The sequence below is a fragment of the Ammospiza nelsoni genome, chromosome 2, assembly GCF_027579445.1.
Source record: "Ammospiza nelsoni isolate bAmmNel1 chromosome 2, bAmmNel1.pri, whole genome shotgun sequence".
Classification (NCBI taxonomy): Eukaryota; Metazoa; Chordata; class Aves; order Passeriformes; family Passerellidae; genus Ammospiza; species Ammospiza nelsoni.
Window position 1 is genome coordinate 36,854,514 of NC_080634.1, and position 20,055 is coordinate 36,874,568.

Consider the following 20,055-nt stretch of genomic DNA (forward strand, 5'->3'; position numbering starts at 1 on the left):
CTCCACACCCCATTATAGGTAATTACAGAGGATTTTAAATATCTGGTGCTAGTTGGCAGTGTACAATACCCTGTCAGCAGCAGGCACTGATTTGTAATTTAATTATCATAAGACATCCACCTGTTCTTTTGTCAAATGAAGAGTAACATTTCTGTGCAATGATGCTTTTCCCTCCAGAAATTTGAATTAGTCCTTAGAGAAAGGTTTCTAGGGAATGGGTTTTTTTCAAGGACATTTGCAGGACCCCATCAGACCAGGATGATGGAGATGAATGAGGCATTTCTGCTAGAGTGTCTTAATTCTGATTTGGTATTTTCAGCCTTACCACTGGATTTTTGCTGTGTCAAGCTGTTTTGGTTCACAGCTGAAAGCATTTCAATGAAGAGATGCTGTAGGAGGAAAGATGTATGAAAATCAATGAGTTTGGTGCTAAGAACATGAGGCAAACCCATAGAAGGATTGACCCAGAAATGCTCTAGGCTTATATTTTGTGAAGAAGGAGTGACTGGGCTTGGGATAGGAGGGAGACTAAGACAAATAGAGTGGAAATATGTTCTGTAAACTTTTCAGTTGATGACACGTGAACATGGATATTACTGAAGCTATCCTTGGCATTTTTTGGATAAATAGATCAATTCAAATTATAAAGCAAGTCTATCACTGGAGATCCACACAAGTGTTCTTCTCTTTGGGAGCGCGGAGCTCAGGGTGAATCAATTTCCTCTGGGCTTTGGCTCCTGTTTATGCAACAGCTGCACTGCAGTGCAGTGATGGGGAAAGGACTTAGTGATGGTCAGAGATGTTCTCTCTGTAAGGCCACATCACACTGCTTCCAGATAACTTTTGTAGGGTAAAACTGCAGAAATTATCTGGAAAGAATATATATATATATATATATATACACACATATACATGTGTGCGTGAATGTATGTATATATAATAATATATGAATTATATAGAGTCAAAGTAATAATAGATAAAGAAATATAAAAACATAGAATAAATCATGGAATCATAAAATGGTTTGGGTTAGAAGGGACCTTAAAGATTCAATCCCCTGCAAGGGTAGGGATGGCATATGGCATCCACTAAATGAAATTGCTTAGGGCCCCATCCAACCTAGGCTCGAACATCCCTTACAAGGATGGGGCATCTACAAACTCCCTGTGGAGTTTCACCCTATTCTAATGCTTCATCTGCTTCATCACACTGAGGAAGAATTTCTTCCTAATACGTAATCTAAACCTCTTCCAGTTTGAAACCATTTCCCCTTATCCTGTCACTACATGCCTATGTAAAAAATCCCAATCCCTCCCCCTCCATTATATAAGTATCCTTAAAGTACTGAAAGGTCTCACCCTGAGACCTTCTCTTCTCTAGGCTGAACAACCAGGCTCTTTCAGCCTGTCTTCGTAGGAGAGGTGCTCGATCCCTCTGATCCTATTCGTAACCCCCTCTGATCCTATTCGTAACCCTCTTCTGGATCTGCTGTAACAGGTACAGAGGAGGGAATGTCTTTCTTGTGCTGAGGACCCCAGAGCTGGATGCAATGCTTCAGGTGGGGTGCCACAAGATCAGAGTGCAGGGGGAGAATCATTTCCCTTGACCTGCTGGCCACTCTTCTTTCATGCAGCCCAGGATGAGGCTAGCTTTCTGGGCTGGGCATTCATTGTTTGCTTATGTCCAGCTTACCATCCACAAGAATCTCCAAGTCCTGTTTTGCAGTGTAGCTCTCAGTCCTTACAGTGGGAGGGACTCCACTCCTCCCACATCCACCCAGATCAGGAACTTGGAAAAAGTGGGAAGCCTGTGTATATATATGTATATAGATTTTTGTTTCTGCAACATGTCAGCAGGACCAAGACAATGATTTTCCCCTTGTCGTCACCAATGGTGAGGCCACACTGCAAATCCTGAGTTCAGTTTTGGGCCCTTCATTACAAGAAAGACACTGAGGAGCTGGAGTGTGTCCAGAGAAGGGCAACAGAGCTGGGGAAGGGTCTGGAGCACAAGTCTGATGAGGAGTGGCTGGGGAAGTGGGGGTGTTTAGCCTGGAGAAAAGTTGGCTCAGGAGGGACCTTCTCCCTCTCTACAACTGTCTGAAAGGAGGCTGCAGTGAGGTGGGAGTTGGTCTCTTTGCCAAATAACTGATAGGTTGAGAGGGAACTACCTCATGTTATGCCAGGAGAGATTTAGATTAGACATTAGGAAAAATTTCGATACTGAAATGGCTTTCAAACATTGGAACATTCTGCCTGGGAAGGGGTTGACTCACCATCCCTGGAGGTATTTCAAAGTTGTGTACATGTGGCACTTGGGGACATAGTTTAGTGGTGGACTTGGCAGTGCTGGGCTGGATGGTTGGACTCACTGATCTTAAGAATCCTTTCCAACCTGAATGGTTCTATGTTCTATGATAGAGCTTCTTATGGCTTCTGTCATTGCTGTCTTTTCTCCTTAAGAAGATGTCCACTGGACATTTCCATTTCCCCCATTCCTGAGTTAATGAGATGACTCTGGTATTCTGCTCCTATTTCTCCTAATTACATTTTGCAAATGACTCACTTAAAAGAGGATGTCTTGGAAGAGTTGTCTTTTTAGAAAGAGTACTCACTCGATTAAAAAAATAATTGATTGCTTGTGGCTTAAATAACCTGTGTGCCAAGCCTTAAATGTGACATTGGCTGGAGTACTATGTATTAGACTGATGGCTTCTTGCCCAAATAATATTTAGCTGGTGCCAGTCATTTCATATATTCATTAGTTATGTTATCTGAAAAGTGAATATGTGAAGGGCTGCAGGCATATTCCAGAAAAGAAGAAGAGAATAAATCATGTCACATGTGTATTCTGAAAATAACTGGCAACTGCTGAAACATTTCCATACATAAGATTGAAGGCAGGAATACACTGGGGTGGTTTCCTTAGGAGGAATGAGTAAATGAAATAACACTCCATAGCTGAGTGGTCAAAGTGAAGTGGATGAGCAGCAGAGAGGTCTGCTTTGGGATGTTCTTGTACCTGGCCTTCAGACTTATTTTTCTTATATGGCCATACAAATAAATCTTAGGCTTTTATCCAATAGCCCCCTCCGCAGGACACAACTGAGGGGATGGCACCTTTTTACACAGCATTCTGGCTGGAGAACAGATCAGATAATTTAATTAAATTTTAAGGATTATATTCCTTGTTATTACAAGCTTCATTTGAGATCTCAGACAAGCCCCTCCTGTGGCCTCTCCATGGAAAAGAAGGGTATAGCATAGAACTTTACTGCAGGGAAATCTTCTGTGGGACTGTGCCTCTGTGGAAGTGTGTGTGTGCTCTCCAGCATCAGAGTACACACTGCCAGGTGGAAAATAACTCCAGTATTTTGCAGAGAAGGGCTATAGAACTCTACTTCCTACTACACAGGGATATGAAACATGATCTGACACTACAGCTTAGCTGATCGACATCTCTTTTTCTTCATTATCAGTGTGTCATCTCAAGTGTCTATTTGATGGTGAAAGTCTTGTGTATCAGTGACATATACCACAGCTCTCTCTTTGATACAATGGTAAAAAAGAATGACTCATTCTCTCCAGAACATACTAGGAAATCCGATGATTATTGTCTGCTGTATCATAATTTTTTTGTTATTCCACAATTATATTAAAATATTGGAAATACCTCCTAAAAGCTTATTTGTTCTTTCTTGATGTTTTCTTCTCCTAGAAATATCGTTATCAAGATGAGGATGCTCCACATGACCATACTTTGCCTCGTTTAACCCACGAAGTGAGAGGCCCAGAGCTTGTTCATGTGTCAGAGAAGAACTTGTCTCAAATAGAGAATGTCCATGGATACGTCTTACAGTCGCACATTTCTCCTTTGAAGGTAGGATCCATACAGCTCATGCCTTTAATCCTCAAATACGAGAAAATGCATACCATGAAATGCCTGAGAAACTTATTTTGTTGTACAGACAAGCTGCTTTCTGAAATCTATCATTGCAGATTGATTTTCTTGTGATGGGTCTTTAAGGTTTTCTGTAATGGAACAGGTGACAGTTTAGTTGACAGAGCACTGTGTAGAGATGTGAGCTTTCTGCTTTGAGTGAGGCTTTTGCTCGAGTAAAAAGAATTCCTGGCAAATTAGCCTGTTTTTCTGTACATTGTGAAAGGAATAATGCAGGTTCTCAGCCTCAATATCACGGTGATTTTGAAATGGCAGACTTCCCTTCCTGATGATCCTTGTTCAGAATTTTTTAAAGAAATACTGTAAACGTAACTAGGTTTTTTCCTCTCTCAGAAAGCTATATCAAATTCACAAGTTACGTCTGAAAAGGGAGCTCATTTGCCTCTATTCATATCCTTGCTGCTCAAGTACTTGCAGTTTTCTGTGGGTTTTGATGCAATTCAGAGTGCTGTAGCGATATCTTTCTGTTAACTAAGGCAACTATTTATAAAATATAGAAGCTTTAGCTGTATGTAGGTCTGGTGTCCTCTGATATATCTTGTTGGGCAAAAATGTTTCTTTTCCTGATGAACCCATATAATCACCAAAAAGGAATCCATTCCTGAAAATTTACATTTGTTTTTATAAGAATGTAGTGGTTGGAAAATATTCCTAGAGCTTCTCTGGTGGAAGGAGCATAGATGCAGTGATTAGCATGATGGGTTTTCTATTTTAGTTTCTACTAAGACTGGGTAGGGGAGAAAAAAGAATAATATTCCTTACTACAGACGGTGATGTTCTGGGTAATATTTTTATTCCAGCAATTATCTAAGCAGCAAACAAGGCAGATGGGCTTTGCTCCCTCTGGTGCTCAAAGCCTATGAAATGGGCACTGCTTGCCTAGCACAGTGTTTACAGTGTGGTTACAAGTGAAAGGAAGTGTTTATTATTAAAGATTGATGTAAGTATAGCTGGTGTTCATTGAGACTTTGTGCAATAGCCATGCAAATTAATCTTTGTCCTCTGCTCTTGTTGGTCCTGTGCTTAGTTTGTATGATGTTTGTCTTTTCAGGTTTTAGCAATTTTCTGGGTGACTTACCTAACTTTTTCTGCAGAAGTCACCAGTACCAAGCAGTGATAGATCATCTTGTGCTGAGGCTATCACTTTAGTTATTTGGAAAGGATTACCTTCATGAGGCCTCTATCTAGCATTAGGGAAAAATCACAGACCAAGCAATTTCTGGCCTGGAAATGAAACAGCCCTGTTCCTCTAGGACTCCTTGAGTATTGTGATTACAGTGGTGTTTCTTGTTCATGAAGATCAAAACCAGACATTATTCTTCACATTTGGAGACTTTCAAGTAAGGCTACATAATCTAAGCTGAGGGCGCAGCAACGATGTCAAAAAGCTTGTTGTAAAATGAAGGGTATTCCCAGACATCCACAGTGCCTTGAAATACCTCCCTATCTTATTTGCTCTTGTAACAGGACAAAGTTTTTGTCTGCTTCTGTTTTCTGAAGTGATGGTAGAGCAGGAGCTGTATAGTATTTCCTCTTGGAAATCAGTGTCTCCTGCAAGTTCTTCCTTCAGCATGAGGATTTTTGTCTTTGACTCTGTCCCTTTCCCTTCTTTCCTTCAGATTCACAGTGTCTTATATCTGCCTCTTAATAGTCTCTTGCCTGCCATTTAATCTAAATTTAGCTGTTTGTCTCTTCAAATGGCTTTGAAGTTCCTGCTTCCTTTCCCCTGCTATGTCCCATCTTTTAACCTTCAGCAGAGAATTAGCTCAGGATGCTGAAGGAATTCTTCTGCTAGAGCTCATGGCATTGTGTTGCCCTTCCTATCTGAAACACCTGCTTTGGATTCACTTTTACTGTTGGTAGTTGAATGAAATCCCTGTTTAGAAGATTTTGGTCACAGTAATTTCCACATAGTTGAGAAATAGTGTTGTGAACACTCCAAAATCTAGTCAGAATCAGTTATTGTCTTGAATTAGAGACTTTCCAACCTACAGCCTGATATCATTAAGTATTCTGCCATCTGTGTGAACAGCAGTATTGTGTGAACATGGCTGCAGTGAATAATGGTGAAAACTGCTTCTCTGCAGGTAGCACACCTTCCTAGGGAAATGTAAAATACTGGATTCTTAAAGATTAACTGGAAAATAATGCCTGCAATTTTACTATTTCATGACACTGGCAATTTCAGCAGGATAACGCTGTCAGGAAACTTGACCAAGAGCTTTTGACTCATTCTGCCTCACTTTTCTGGTTAAAGGTCAGAGCATTTAGTGCAAAGGGAAAATATGTGTACATGAAAGTCATCCATCTGCTTGTGCCAAGTGCTGAGGAATGCATTTGGTGCAGCTCCTGGTGCTGGGACTGTGACTGTTAGAGTCTGTGAATGGTCAGACTGGGAAGTTCCCTTAACACCAAGCCAGGGATCACATCATATCCTGTGTCCCATTAGGACTGTCCAGCTGACCACTCACCCAGGCCAGCAAGCACATTGGCTGCCTGGTTTGGTGGGGTTAAGTCACTGCGTGGCTGCAGTTTACTGCCTGAATTTCTCTGTAGGGACTGCAGCACCAGGCTGCACCTCTCCAGCAGGTTTTGAAGCAGTCTTTTGTGTTTAGTGGCTGCACGATGCCCTGATGACAGGATGATTACCCAATATCTGTTTTGAAATAATATCATTAAAAGAAAATGTTTGAGCATAAAAATAAGCTAGTTAAAATGCTTTGGAACCAAAATGTTGTTCCAAGACCAAGCCACATGTCCATCCTAATCATATCACTTTTCCTAAGTGACTTGACTTTGGCAGAATAAAAGAGTTACTTATTCCCATATATTTTTGTTGATTTGGAAAGAAATCTGCCAAGATCATGCAGTTCTAAACTTCCCTTTGGGGTGGCTGATTCCAGCCCTCACAACTGACCAGTGCTCACAGCCATCTGTGGAAGCCATAGGTGCTACACCCTGTCTGTGCATGTAGACTGCTTGCTGGCATCACCCTGCTCCCCAGCTCTCAGCGAACATCTCAGTTTGCATCCATAATCCACCCTGTCAGTTTGAGAACAGGCTTGCATCATTACAGAGGGAGGTTTTGTGGATGATTGAAGTTCAAGCAGAGAAATCATGGGCCTGTCTATTCCCCTGTGTACATCTCCAGGTAAAACGTTCCAGGGATTCTTGAAACATTTTCTGACGCTCAGAATGGAAGCATTCAGGCCATATTTTTATTAACACCCATGATTCTAAATGCCTGATATGAGCCACGTTTGCATAGAACAGATGCATCTGAAATTCTGAAGTATACAAATTCTTAAAGAATTTGGCAGTCATTTCATATTTCAGATTGTGTGGCTTGATGTACTCCAGAAAGCTCCACCCTAGTGGAGCTCATTGTTATTAGATTATTAGATTGGGTATTAGGAAGAAATTCTTTACTGTGAGGGCAGTGAGGCACTGACAGATGCACATTTTTCCTAGAGGAGCTGTGGATGCCCCATCGCTGGAAATATTCAAGGCCAGGCTGGATGGGGCTTTGAGTAGACTGGTCTGGTGGAAGGTGTCCCTGTCCGTGGAAGGGGGCTGGAACTAGAAGGCCTTTAAGATGGTGCCTTCCAACCCAACCATTCTATGATTCTATGATTATTGATTACCTCAGGAAGTTGTTTTGGAAACCAAAACATAAAACTTATTTCCTTCAACACCCTTGCACTTGTTCATGTGCTGAACAATAAGAAATGTGGTCCTCATACAGTCTGAAAATCTCTTTGAGACACACAGATACCGATTATGATAAATATTGTTTGGAAATGTGAATAGATTTTCTGAAATTGAAGGTAGGCGTGATTTTCTTATCTTCCAACTACCTAAAATCTAGTATGCCCTAGCCAGATTACTCCCTTTCAGAACATAATGAGCAAAGCAGTTTTGCTGCAAACCAGACTTTCTTTTATTTTCCATGTCTTTTTCACTTCTTCACCTTATTGTATTTTGCATTAACTTTGCTTTTCTACTTCCCTGTAGCATTTCATATGTAGGCAACTTAGTTCTGAAAAATACTTAATTTTAGAAAGTTTCAAACTCCTGATAAAGGTTGATCTGCTTATTAGTGTGCAAAAGATAAAATTTTCAACAGCTTAAGCAACTTTGAATGTCAAACACTGAGGTTGTAAAGGAAGTTTTCAGTTACGTGGATGTATTAACATTTGGGAAAATGCTAGTGTTGCAGAAGTTTTGTTAGAGTTGCCATATTAAGATAATGAATGTTCTTTTCAACTTATGGAGGTGATGGAATTGCCTTTTAATAATCTCTTAAAGGAAAAAAGTCTGTACTGTAATGGAAAGGGAATTTAAAATAATCTTCTTGCACTTCCCCTTGTTTGACACGAGATGGTGTAGTAAGCTCGGAATTCTTTGGTCTGCATCTGTAAAGCTTCATAATAAACTGTTGAGAATTTTCTTAGATGCCTAAGAAAGAACTAATTCAGTAAAAAGTACCTTGTGAATCCCTGGTGTTTTGGGAAATCTGAATTCAACACAGATTTCAAAATCAGAGGCACAAGTTCTGTCTCTAAATTAAATATGTGCCTCTTCCCCTTCCTCCCAGAATAGAGCTAATCAGTGTTCATTAAATGAATAACTCTGGGTCCTAAATGAGCCTTTCTAGTATTATTGTGATGTTGGATTTATTTTTTTCAATATACTCCACTTTGTTAAGCTGAAAAGTAAAAATCCTTGTAAGGATCTCACATCCCCTTGGTTGTCTGAACATTTTAAATGTCAGGCTATTCCAGCTATCTCCTAATTTAATGCCAGGTTGAACTGTAAGCATCAGTGGAAATCGAGCAAAAACAAGTAACCAGGTAAATAAGTATCCTAAGCTAAGTTATTTTCAAACAAGAATGATCAGTAATGATCATCTTCAATTACCTCATCTTTCATAGCCTCGTCTTCTGGAAGGGGTCACACTGGCTATTACTCCTTTTATTTCTGTCCCAGGATGTTGTCCTGCAGCTCAGCTGGGTTGCTGACAGCTTGCAGAAAGTCAGGCTTGATGGAATGACTTTCCAGTGGAGAGAGGAGAAAAACCACCTCCACATGGAACAAATGGGCTCAGCAGTCTGCAAAGTTAAGGTTATCCATGAATTGGCATTTGTACAAATTGCTTTGCAGAAGGAGGGCTGCATCTCCCAATGCCAGAGCACATAGATTTTTTTATATTTTTTTTTTTTAAATGGCAGGAAGCCCTGTCTTACCCATTACTTGAGTCATAGAATCACTGAATCATTTAGGCTGGAGAAGACCTCTGAGATCATGGAGTCTAGTCTCTCACAGATCAGCACCTTATCAACTAGACCATGGTGCTAAGGTCAAGTCCAGTCATTTCTTGAACAGCTCCAGGGATGGTGACTACCACTTCCCTGGAAAGTTCATTCCAATATTTAACAACCCTTTCATGAAGAAGTTCATCCTGATATCCAACCTGAATCTCCTGTGCCACAGGTTCAGTTGCCTGGGAGAAGAGGCCAACCAGCACCTCACTTTGGCCTCCTTTCAAATGGTGTAGAGAGTGATCAGGTCCCTCCTGAGCCCCCTTTTCTCCAGGCTAAGCACCCCCAGCTCCCTCAGCTGTTCCTCATCAGGCTTGTGCTCCAGACCCTTCCCCAGCTCTATTTCCCTTCTCTGGACACTCTCCAGCCCCTCAATGTCCTTCTTGCAGTGAGGGGCTCTGAGCACAGGATTGGAGGAGTGTCCTCACCAGTGCTGAGTACATGGGGACAATCCCTGCCCTGCTCCTGCTGGCCACACCAGTGCTGATCCAGGCCAGGATGCCATTGGCCTTCTTGGCACCTGGGCACTGCTGGCTCAGGTTCAGCTGCCACTGACCAACACCCCAGAGCCTTTTCCAATGGGCAGCTTTCCAGCCTTTCTTCCCCCATTCTGTAGCTCTGCCGGATTGTTGTGTCCCAAGGGTAGGACCTTATAAAGCTTTATGCTGTTGGTCTCAGCCCATCAATCCAGTCTGACTAGTTTCCCCTTCAGAGCCTTCCTACCCTCCGGCAAATCAACACTCTCACCCGCATTGGTGTCATCTGCAAATTTACACTTGGTCCCCTCATCCAGATCATCAGTAAAAGACTGGACCCAATGCAGAGCCCTTCACACCACAAGTGACCAGAAGATTCTTTGAGACTCTCTGTATCTAGTGTGGGAAGGATGTTTTGTTTCTGCTCCAAGGCAGATGTCTCTCTTTCCCAAGTTCTATCTCCTAGTGAGTGTGTAGTATCCCTTGAATGTCCATCATTCTTCTTTTCATCCTCAGTGCAAGAAGGTTGTTCCTGTGAAGGCTTCTGGTATCTGTCACTTGCCCTTTCCTGTCTGTAATGAAACAGCTTTTCCCCACCTCTGAAGCTTTCCCTGTTCAGGTGTGTCAGACCTCGCTACAAGTGGTTGCTGTGCTTGTCCGACAAATTTACAAAGATGGGGAAAGAGGCTCTGAGGATAAGCCTGGATGATTAATGATTTTGTGAAAAATGTATTAGCCTGAGCTTCCTGGAAACTGTCATAAAGAGTAATTTTTGTGTCTAAAAATGTAAATTAGGCAAGAGCTATTTATTTCATGAATTAACATTGACTTCAATAAAAATTGAGTTCTGAAGACAATTTGGATAAATAAGGTCAAAATATTATATAGCTTTTTTCTTTTTTCTTTTTGATAGTGGACTTCATATAAAGACCAAAGTCATGCCCTGGTCATGAATACTGTGAAAATAACCAAGTCCAAGACTCTCCTGATGTTGCAGTGGGTCGTGTGACCTGTAAATAAACTTGAGATGTTGTTGCCTAGAGCTGGAAAACAGTATAAGGAAATACACTCCACAGACTTGTGTAGCTGTATTGCAACATAGAGTCACAGAATGGTTTGGGTTGAAAGGGACCTTACAGATGATTTAGTTCCAACCCCCTGCCTTAGGCAGGGACACCTTCCACTAGACCCGGTTTGAGCAATTGCAAGGAAGTCCTCTGCCCAGGCAATGTAAATACCCCTAGCTTCCAGAGAACCAGGTTTGCACAGAGAAAGCTGGTGGCTACAGTTTTCAGCATTACTGTGCCTGATAGTCCTGGTGAATGTAGCTCCTGATGTTTTGGGGGGATAATCTGTCTGGGGCAAGAAACCACATTTATTTTTCCAGAGCTGCTGAGATCCCTTAATTCCTCTTACTGGGGAAAAACCCTATGATAGAGATGAAGTTCAAATAGGGAAGAAAAAAAATAATGGTTGAGTTTACTTTAATATCTGTGGCTGAGGTGTGACAAAGAGTTGAGGCAGTGTCACAGCACAGACTGCTCTTCCTGAGCAAAGATGCTGCATTTCAGAGGCTCTTTAAAAGCTGTGGATGACTGAGAGGGGCTGAGGCTTTGTTACATGTCAGGAACAGCAGTCTGAAGTTTTCTCTTGCAGTTACAAAATTAATTGGGGTTATATAGAGGACATATTAATGTATGCATGAATATATTAACGAGCCATCTAAAATTTAATCTTGCATCCTTTTCTTTGCTTACACTGACTGCATTTCCTAAGTATAGCTAATCTGCATGAAGCATTTTTTATCCCCAGGATGGCTGAGCCCGGTAGCAATGATCTTATAAGAATACTTTTGATCACTGCCCTGGTAGCTTCCTAGCTTTTGTGTTTTGGAGTTGGTTTTGTTTTGTCCTTTTTCCCCCCCGTCTGTCCTTTTCAGTATGCAGTCACTGGCAAAGCCCCATGCTGCAGTCAGTCCGTCAGTGGATTCCACTGAATATTCAGTAGGTTGCTTCATTAAGACACAACACTTGTTACATGTTTAATCATGTACTGCTTTTCTCTTATCTCCTACTGTAACAGCAGATAAGCATATATCATACATCTTTATCTGTAATCTATGTTTTTTAATATAAAAATGCAATCGGATTAGAAAGAGACAAAGAAAGCTCACAAATGTGCCTGTGCCTGTTCCTGCTCTTGAGGAAGTGGCAAAAGTGGCTCTGAATTTTGATTCTATTTCATCATATTTCAAGGCAAAATAAGAAGCTTATAGATTAGCATTTTGAGTAATATTTTGTGTCTCATTTTCATGTAGGCAGGAATGTCTTTCATTTCTGAGTCCTTGTCTTACTCTAAAGAAATTCCTGAAATGGTACCAAAACTGAGTGTAACAATGAAGAACAGTTATTAGTGAAGAACATTTTTTTGGTTTTGTCATCACAAAACCCATTGTTGTGCGTGCTTGATGTTTTGCCTTGGCTTTCTGATTGATGGCTTTCCACATGATTTATGTAGCTGCAGACAGTATCTTGTTATCTTTCTAGCTTCTGACAGAATAAAAGAGAAACCAAATAAAATTGCTTCTGTCAGTGGGTGATTTAATTGGAGAAATCTCAGCAACTTAAAGTAAACCTCAGGCATTGCAATCCTTTATTTTTTAGCAAAATAAATGTTGTCCTCTGATGGACACAAGCAGAGCAAGTTCTGGCAGTGCACTATATCTACTAGTGCACTATATGTTGTTAGACTTGCCTGAAGGACGAAGACAGGAATTTTCAAAAGAATTTGAAAATATTTTCAGGCTATGGACCCTGTTTATTTTATATGGGCCTCCTAGGTATTGAAGGTCTTTTCAAATGTTAATCTGAATTGCTGTTTCAGGAGATATTCTGTGTTCTTTATCTGCTGGGTGCTTAATCCATTAGTATTAATTAGCTGATTTATCTTTTATTCTTTTTGAATAGCAGGTTTCTTTTTAACAATAGTCTTGTTCCTGAGCCTTTTTTTTGGGGGGGGAGGGGTGAAGCCTGACGTATTGCAGCTATTGTCTCTCACATATAAACAAATAAATAGGTAATTCCAAGAATCCTTTTCTCTCACTGTCTTTCTCTAATGCTTTGCGTAGTACTAGATATTCCTTGCTTCCCAGTAATTTTCTGAGTTGTTTTTCCCTTGATGTGTTGGCCATGTGAAATACTCATACAATATAAAAAATACTGAGAGATGGACTGTTATAGAGAGCGTTTTGGGTTTCCCCCCCCCCCCACCTAAAATAGATGAAATATATGCAATAAATCCATGGAATAACTACTAGATGCTATGAACATAGGACTTGTATCTTCTGCCATTTCTTTTCTCTGAGTCTAGAAGTACTAGAATATATGTAAAGTATCTGTAATGACGTTTGCCACCTTTCCAAAGTGTTTTGTGACCTACTGCTGAAAAGTGCAGTAAAGCATCTTGGTGTTATTAGTCAGACTGTAACAGGAGGGATTTTTCTCAGATATGTCAGACAGGTTTAACACCAGTTGTTTCCCTAAGCTCGGTAGCTGAAGTGCCCTTCTGTCAGACTTTGGCTACTGCTGACACTTGGGAATTTATTCTACAATTTAAATGAAGCACCAAAGTTCCAGGATACTTTTTCACTGAGGAATATACTGATAATTCACTCAGTGGAAGATACATGTGTTTATACATCTGATGATGTGACACATCAAAAATGTTCTGGCTTTTGTCAGTACCAGGTGTAAAAGAAAGCAGAAGTTTGCAGTTCCAGGAGCTCTGGATAGATGCAGCCTCCAGGATGAAGAGAACAGAATCTCTTTAGTCAAAACTTATGAAAGAGTTGGCAGCCTGAACAAGAAGTGCTTTAGCTATTTCCAAAAGTTTTAAATTCCTATTTCTCATAGCTCTTATTTAATTTTGCTGTAGTTTTGTGGACTATGGAGCTGTGAAAAAACCAGAATTTTGACATTTAAAAGAAAAATCTTTCTGAACTGACTATTGCATTCCAACTCTTCAAGAATCTAGTCTAAATAAGAGTTTCTGAGATTGTTATTATGTGACATCTTCACAACCTTATTATTGTGTGACATCATCTCTCTGCCTATGGCGGGGAACCTGGAACTTAATGATCTTTAATGTCCATTACAACCCAAACCATACTGTGGTTCTGTGGTTCTTTGATCTTGGTATCAGTGGCTAACTGAGACTTCTCAAAAGAGAAGATCTCTCTCAAAAATATTTTTAAATGGGAAATGCCTTTTGCCGTTTGGTTCCCTTCAATCTATTTCAGAAGATCATGTTACTTGCTTTTTAATAGTCTTTTTAATAGTCTTTTAAAATTGCTACTGAAGCTGATGCAATTGAGAATAATGTCAAAAAAGTAGTCAGCAGTCTTGATGACTCAGGTGGCTTTTTAAAGATCTGTATTATTTACTAACTTGATTTTTCACAGTGTTGTCTTTCCTTTTGCATGACATTGTTTCTTTTTTCCATAGTTAATCAGTGTTCCTTTTCCCTGTTCCTTTTTCTGACTTACCTTCAGGATCCATTCCTGTATTTCTCTTCCTCTTACCTTTTTCTTATTTCCATTCCTACATATACCCATGGATCTTATTAATCTTTCAAGCCACCCATGAAGTACAAATTTGTACCAAATTTGTGAAAGTGTAATGATTGATGCCCTCCTCTACAAGACAACTGCACTCTTATTGATCATTTTGCTTCTTGGCTGCTTTAGAGAGCAGGAGCACAGCACTGCCTGTCTCCTCTTTGTTGCACATAGACTTTAAGAACAGATTTTCTTTTTTTCCTTGCTCCTGAAAGGTGGGTTCTCTTTCCTCTGAACAAAAGCAATGTGAAATACAGTTGAATGTTATTAAGTCTAGTGGATCTCAGTTGCCCACTGAAATGGCAACACTTTGGGCAGCTTTTATTCTATTAATACTTACAGAAATTATGAGCCAAAGAAACTGCAATCAATATTTTAACTAACAAACTCATGAACACCAAATTGCATCTAACTTCCAAATATGAACAGAATGAGACTTTTACATAGATAGAGGCTAGAAGTCAACTTTTTAGATTAAAGTGTTTTCTGTAAAAAATGACCACATTCATTCTCCAAGAAAGTGGACATAGCTGATTTTTTCAAAGCCTTCCTCCCACTACAGTTTTAATATGCACCTGCCTGAATTTTTTGCTTCCCACCCAAAAAAAAGATCATTAAACCTGATAATAGACTTAATAAAATTCTTATAATTGATTGCATGATATTGAAAAGGCTCAAAAGAGTAATGGTGTTTTTACAGCAAATAAACAAATTCTTACTTTGAAGTCTGAGTCACAAACTGTGCCTTTGATCAAGCGGATGAGCAAATGCCAAGCAGGGAAGTAGAATTTCAGTGATGGGAGTATAAAGAGTTATATTAATTACTGGGAATTAGCCAAAATAGCACTAAGTAACAACTTTACACTGTGGGAGTGTTAAAGTCCAGTTTCTGAAGACCACACCTGGAGATGGTTTCACATTGAAATTGGTGCTGTTTCCTCTTTGGGAATTCTGGGCCAGTTTGTTTCTTTCACTGTTTTGCAATAAATCTAGAGATTGAGCAGATCTGAACTGAATTACAGATTTCAGCTGAAACTGGGTTATTTTCCTTACTGCTATCTTCATAATTTTACTTCTGTTTAGAAAAGGCATTATTTTTTTGTATTCTGGAGATGTTGATATCTACTTAAGGCAAATGTGAATGGGAACAGTAAAGTGAACCCAAGAGCATTTCCATACTACCTGTACTTCACTAATACCTGTAAGGTCAGGGAATGTCTGAAATTTGGCTTAGATTTCCATTTCTGAATGTGCTGTTTACCTACTCTCTCCTAAAGACACTGGGCTTAGGGAATTTTAATCCTGTCTCTATTTTGGAGTTCAAAGTAGGCCACAAGGACTACTAAACCATTGTATCTCAAAGACTTAAAAAAAAAAAAAAAAAAAAACTGTCAAAAAAGGCAACAATCAGCCAGACGGAGCATCACATTAGTATTTATCACAGAATCATGGACTATTCTGTGTTGGGAGGAACCCACCAGGACCATCAAGTCCAATTTCTGGCCCTGCACAGGACAACCCCTAGAATCACACCACGTGCCTGAGACCATTGCCCAAGCACATCTTGAACTCTGCACAACTTGGTGCTGTAACCATTTCTTCGGGGAACGTGTTCTAGTGATGTTTCTAAATACAAGAAAAGCAGTCTTGAGCAAAGCCATAGAGCACCAATACATCAGTCTATCATAGCTACTAGAGAGGTAGAGTGTTTGAATTATTTTGAAATACACACTTTCCTTCTCCTGTGTACTGGGAATTTCCACGCCTATGCCTTTGTGTATGCCTTTGTTTAGGGGCTGTACCTTCATCATTTGAAGACTCTAGCATCAAACTCTTCTTACAATGCAGCATGCAGAGAAGCTGGATAGGTATTTCCTAATGTCTGGATATTAGAAAAAATTTGTCTCTGAAAGGGTGGTCAAGGATTGGAAGAGGTTGCCTGGGGAAGCGTTGGAATTGCCATCCTTGGAAGTGTTTAAAAAAAATATGTAGCTGTAGCACAAAGGGACATGGTCTAGTGGTGGACCTGATGGTGTCTGGATTAATGGTTAGACTTGATCCCAGAGATCTTTTCCAACCTTAATGGCTCTGTGTTTCCCTGAATAGGTTTATCTTTCAGAATGGTTTAGAAACCCTCTGTACTCAACTGGATGATAAGAGCCTTCAGAAACACACATCTCTGGCTTTCCACCTTTCATATACTGACTTTATCACCAACCTTTTTTTCTCATACTTTCTTTTCTCATCCTGCTGAAGCAGGATGACTCAGCAGCTGACTTCTATGCCAGGTCATTATCTCAAACCAAAGGGGATCTGAGCCAGCTTGGAGCCACACGAAATGCAGCAGGGTAGAGAAACAGGCTGAGGAAAATCCAATTTGGGTTTTGTCCCATTGCTCTTTTTCTCTCACTGTCCCTGCAAATTTTTTTTCTTTTCTTTCTTGCTTCCAGTACAAGGCTTTGTGAGAAAACATATTTTGCAAATAATATGAATGTGAGGAACTGTGAGAAAGGAATCTGGCAGTCAGTGGCTGAAATACACATAGGCATGTGCAGCTGGGGAGAAAGAGGCACAAACTGTTAAAATATTTGAAAAGATTTTAGAGCCTACATTTTGCTACCTTGCAGCCTGATTTGACTTTGTGATTATTCAACTGCTCATACCCAGAAAACTGACATGTCTGCAATGTTGTTTAAAAATACTTCTTTTGACAGTATTCACTAGGGTGAATATGGTAATATTAAGGGTAAATATTCAGGCTGAATACTAGAGATTCTGCTGTAAACCTGCATGCATAGAGATCATCTCACATTTACTGGTTTTTAAGTCAGTTATAGCTATCTTAATACAGGTAATTCTGGCAATTGGAACCCAGGTTTTATTCCAGTTATTCAATTAAGCTGAAATTGCTTGTAATGTAGTACCATAATTGTAGGAGAGGCATCGTTGCAAGATGGTAAGTAGGTGAGATACTAATTAAATTCTTCTGAACTTCAATAATTTAATATTCAAAGGAGCTGCTCATTGCATTGCCTCTGGGAATTACAGGGGAAGGAAACAGAACAAAAATACCAGCCCCCAAATTATTTTTGCTGGACAACTCTGACTGAAATTTTGGGTTTGTTAGTATTGCTCCACCATTCTGGATACAAACACAGTGGGTCATATCCGTCTGTGGGTGAACACTCTGCAGACTTCAGTTAGTTCATGTGTGGGTGGGTAAGTACAAAATTTTCCCAAACACTGTGAAACCCAGGGGTGATGGTGCTGTTTATATATAATCTTGAAAAGCTGGATTCTTTTATATTCAGGCTTTTGGGAAAAGTAGGTTTCAGCCTAATTTAGGCAGGAATATATCTCCCTTTGATTTTCAAAGAACTGTAAGTCACAAACTCTTTTAAATTCCTTTTGAGAATCTCATCTGTTAATAAAATGAGAGGTGTGGGAGAGGATGAAATTCATCCATTCTGTAGCATCATGCTGTAGCCTATCTCAGATTGTCTTATCTTTGCTACATCAAGATTTTTGACCAGGTTAGTGCAGTCCTTCCAGCTCCTGAATACATCAAAGCAGATGTACCACTGCCCTTCTCATTATAGCTCTTAGTAATGATCTAAGCTAGACTGGTCTGGAGATTCCTCCCTAGATGCATATTCTTTCCAAGCCTCTTAATTCAATCTGAATGATGATGATTATAATTTAGGTTACAGTATTACCCAGGGGCTTTGATAGCAGTACAGGGCCCCATTGTCCTAAGCTTCGTATGGACAAGGAAAAGCTTTAATGCTTGATACCACAGAGCTGCCCAGGCTAAAACCAATGCAAATGAGCAAAAATTAATAGGAATTCCTGCATATATTCAAATCTTATCTGATAATCTCTCTATTACAATCAAATTATATCTACTTTTAAACTAGTGTATAATTCCTTTGCAATTTCTTTGGCTAGAGATATTTTATATCTCAAGGCTGAATTGTAGACCAGGGCTATCTTGTTGCATTTATTGGCTTTTTCCCGTTAGCACTGCAGGAATGCTTTGCATTTGGCTGTGTGAGAAACACATGGACAAGTGTACACATTTTGGGGAAAAAAAACAAACAGCCTTGGTGTTAAAGAAAAATGGTTCTGAGAATAGAGGCAGTAAGAATCTGCCATGACTGCACAATGTACAAATTAGCCCACTCCGGCTAGCATATCACCATTTGCTTACTGTGTTAATCAATGAATGTCCTTGATTTATTTCTACACGTGTTGTGAACTGAGTTGATGAGCATTACTATACTTTCAGTTAGATGGGTTTTTCAACACAGTTTTCATAATAATGGTTAGTGAAAATGAGTTTTCTTAATTATGGTAGGGTAAGTGCCTTATTAAAAGGCTTGAGACATAATATAACAAGTTTTGGCACATCCTTGTGAGGACCCTTTGTTTTTAGGGACACCCATCTCCACCTCTCTCATCACAAGCCATTTCTGTTGCACTGCTGGGTGTGATATTGAAGAGCTATGATGGGTGGACTCTCAAATACAAATTCTCTATAATTTTATTGGAGTATTGTAATATTATTTGGTAATGGGCTTAGTACTATGATGCTCTATAGCTTCTAAAAGTCTGGTGGAGAGCATCGTGGTGTACTGTAATTATGTTCTTTGGCAATGTCTTGGGGGCTACAGTGGCATTTGAACAGGTGATAAGACCTAATCAAGAAGAAATAAGCTGACAATTTCATGTGCAAACAGAAGAACCATCGGGGCAACCCTTTATGGAAAGTCAAGATGCTGATTTGTAAAAAGTCCTTATATTCTGGAAATGCTTTCTCTTCTCCCAGAACTGCCTGTTTTCTTGAGCTAGCAGTGTCTTTCCCAGCTCCCCTTTCCCTATAAGACATGTGGTGTTAATGACTGCTTTGACATCTCTGTGACTGTGGGGAGGAGATTCATTTGCTGAGGGGCACAGTGGCTACCCAAGGCAGCTGCATCTCCAGCAGTCTGGGGCAAGAATAATCACCTGAGGAGAAGTGAAAAAGATGGAGAAGACAAGAAATAATGGTTTTAACACTTTTAGTCCCATCCCAAACTTAGCCTTTCTGTGTACTGCATCTACCCTGCATCTCCCGCTTCACACTCTTTTGGCAAACAAAGATGGAGAAAGTGGTCAGGGCATTGGACTAGGGTGTTTTGCATTGCTAATGTTGCTCAAAGACTAATTAGTGTAGGGGCAGTGCTACATCCTGGGCATTCCTACTCCAGTGCCATTTTTTTCTGAACTGTTAAGGCCATGGAGTAGGAATCTATTACCCACTTGTCCTCATCATTTATGTTACATCTGTGCCCACCATTCTTTTGCAGATTTGGGATAGTTGCAGGAGCAGTTGTAACCACTTTCCTCAGAGCTCCCAAAACTGTGTATGTGCTTCGGGGACAAAACCTGATCTTAGGAGCAAAGAACTGTGTCTGCTTGGTACAGTCTGTTTTCCAGAGATATGGGTAAATAGGTAGTTGGTATCATTTTACTCAAGATTTTAATGAGCTGGTGGTGGTATTGTATATTTGCAAAAGAAAAAAAGTAGACTAAAATGTTGCTCTCTTACAAATAGTATTAATGAAGTGGAATTAGATGGCTGGTGAGTAGTTAATGAAAATGTGCAGTGTCACAGCTGTTCCATTTAGAGAACTGGATGACA

At 40.0% G+C, this 20,055-nt stretch overlaps 1 protein-coding gene across 4 annotated transcripts in view; it reads left to right on the top strand.

Moving 5' to 3' along the window:
• DLG2 (discs large MAGUK scaffold protein 2) overlaps positions 1 to 20,055 on the top strand; it is a 985,669-nt gene that overhangs the window by 454,531 nt on the left and 511,083 nt on the right. For all 4 annotated transcript variants that reach the window (XM_059492069.1, XM_059492046.1, XM_059492054.1 and 1 more), the window contains one exon: positions 3,718 to 3,879. In XM_059492069.1, coding sequence (XP_059348052.1) covers positions 3,718 to 3,879 — 162 coding nt within the window. The remainder of the gene's footprint in view (positions 1 to 3,717; positions 3,880 to 20,055) is intronic.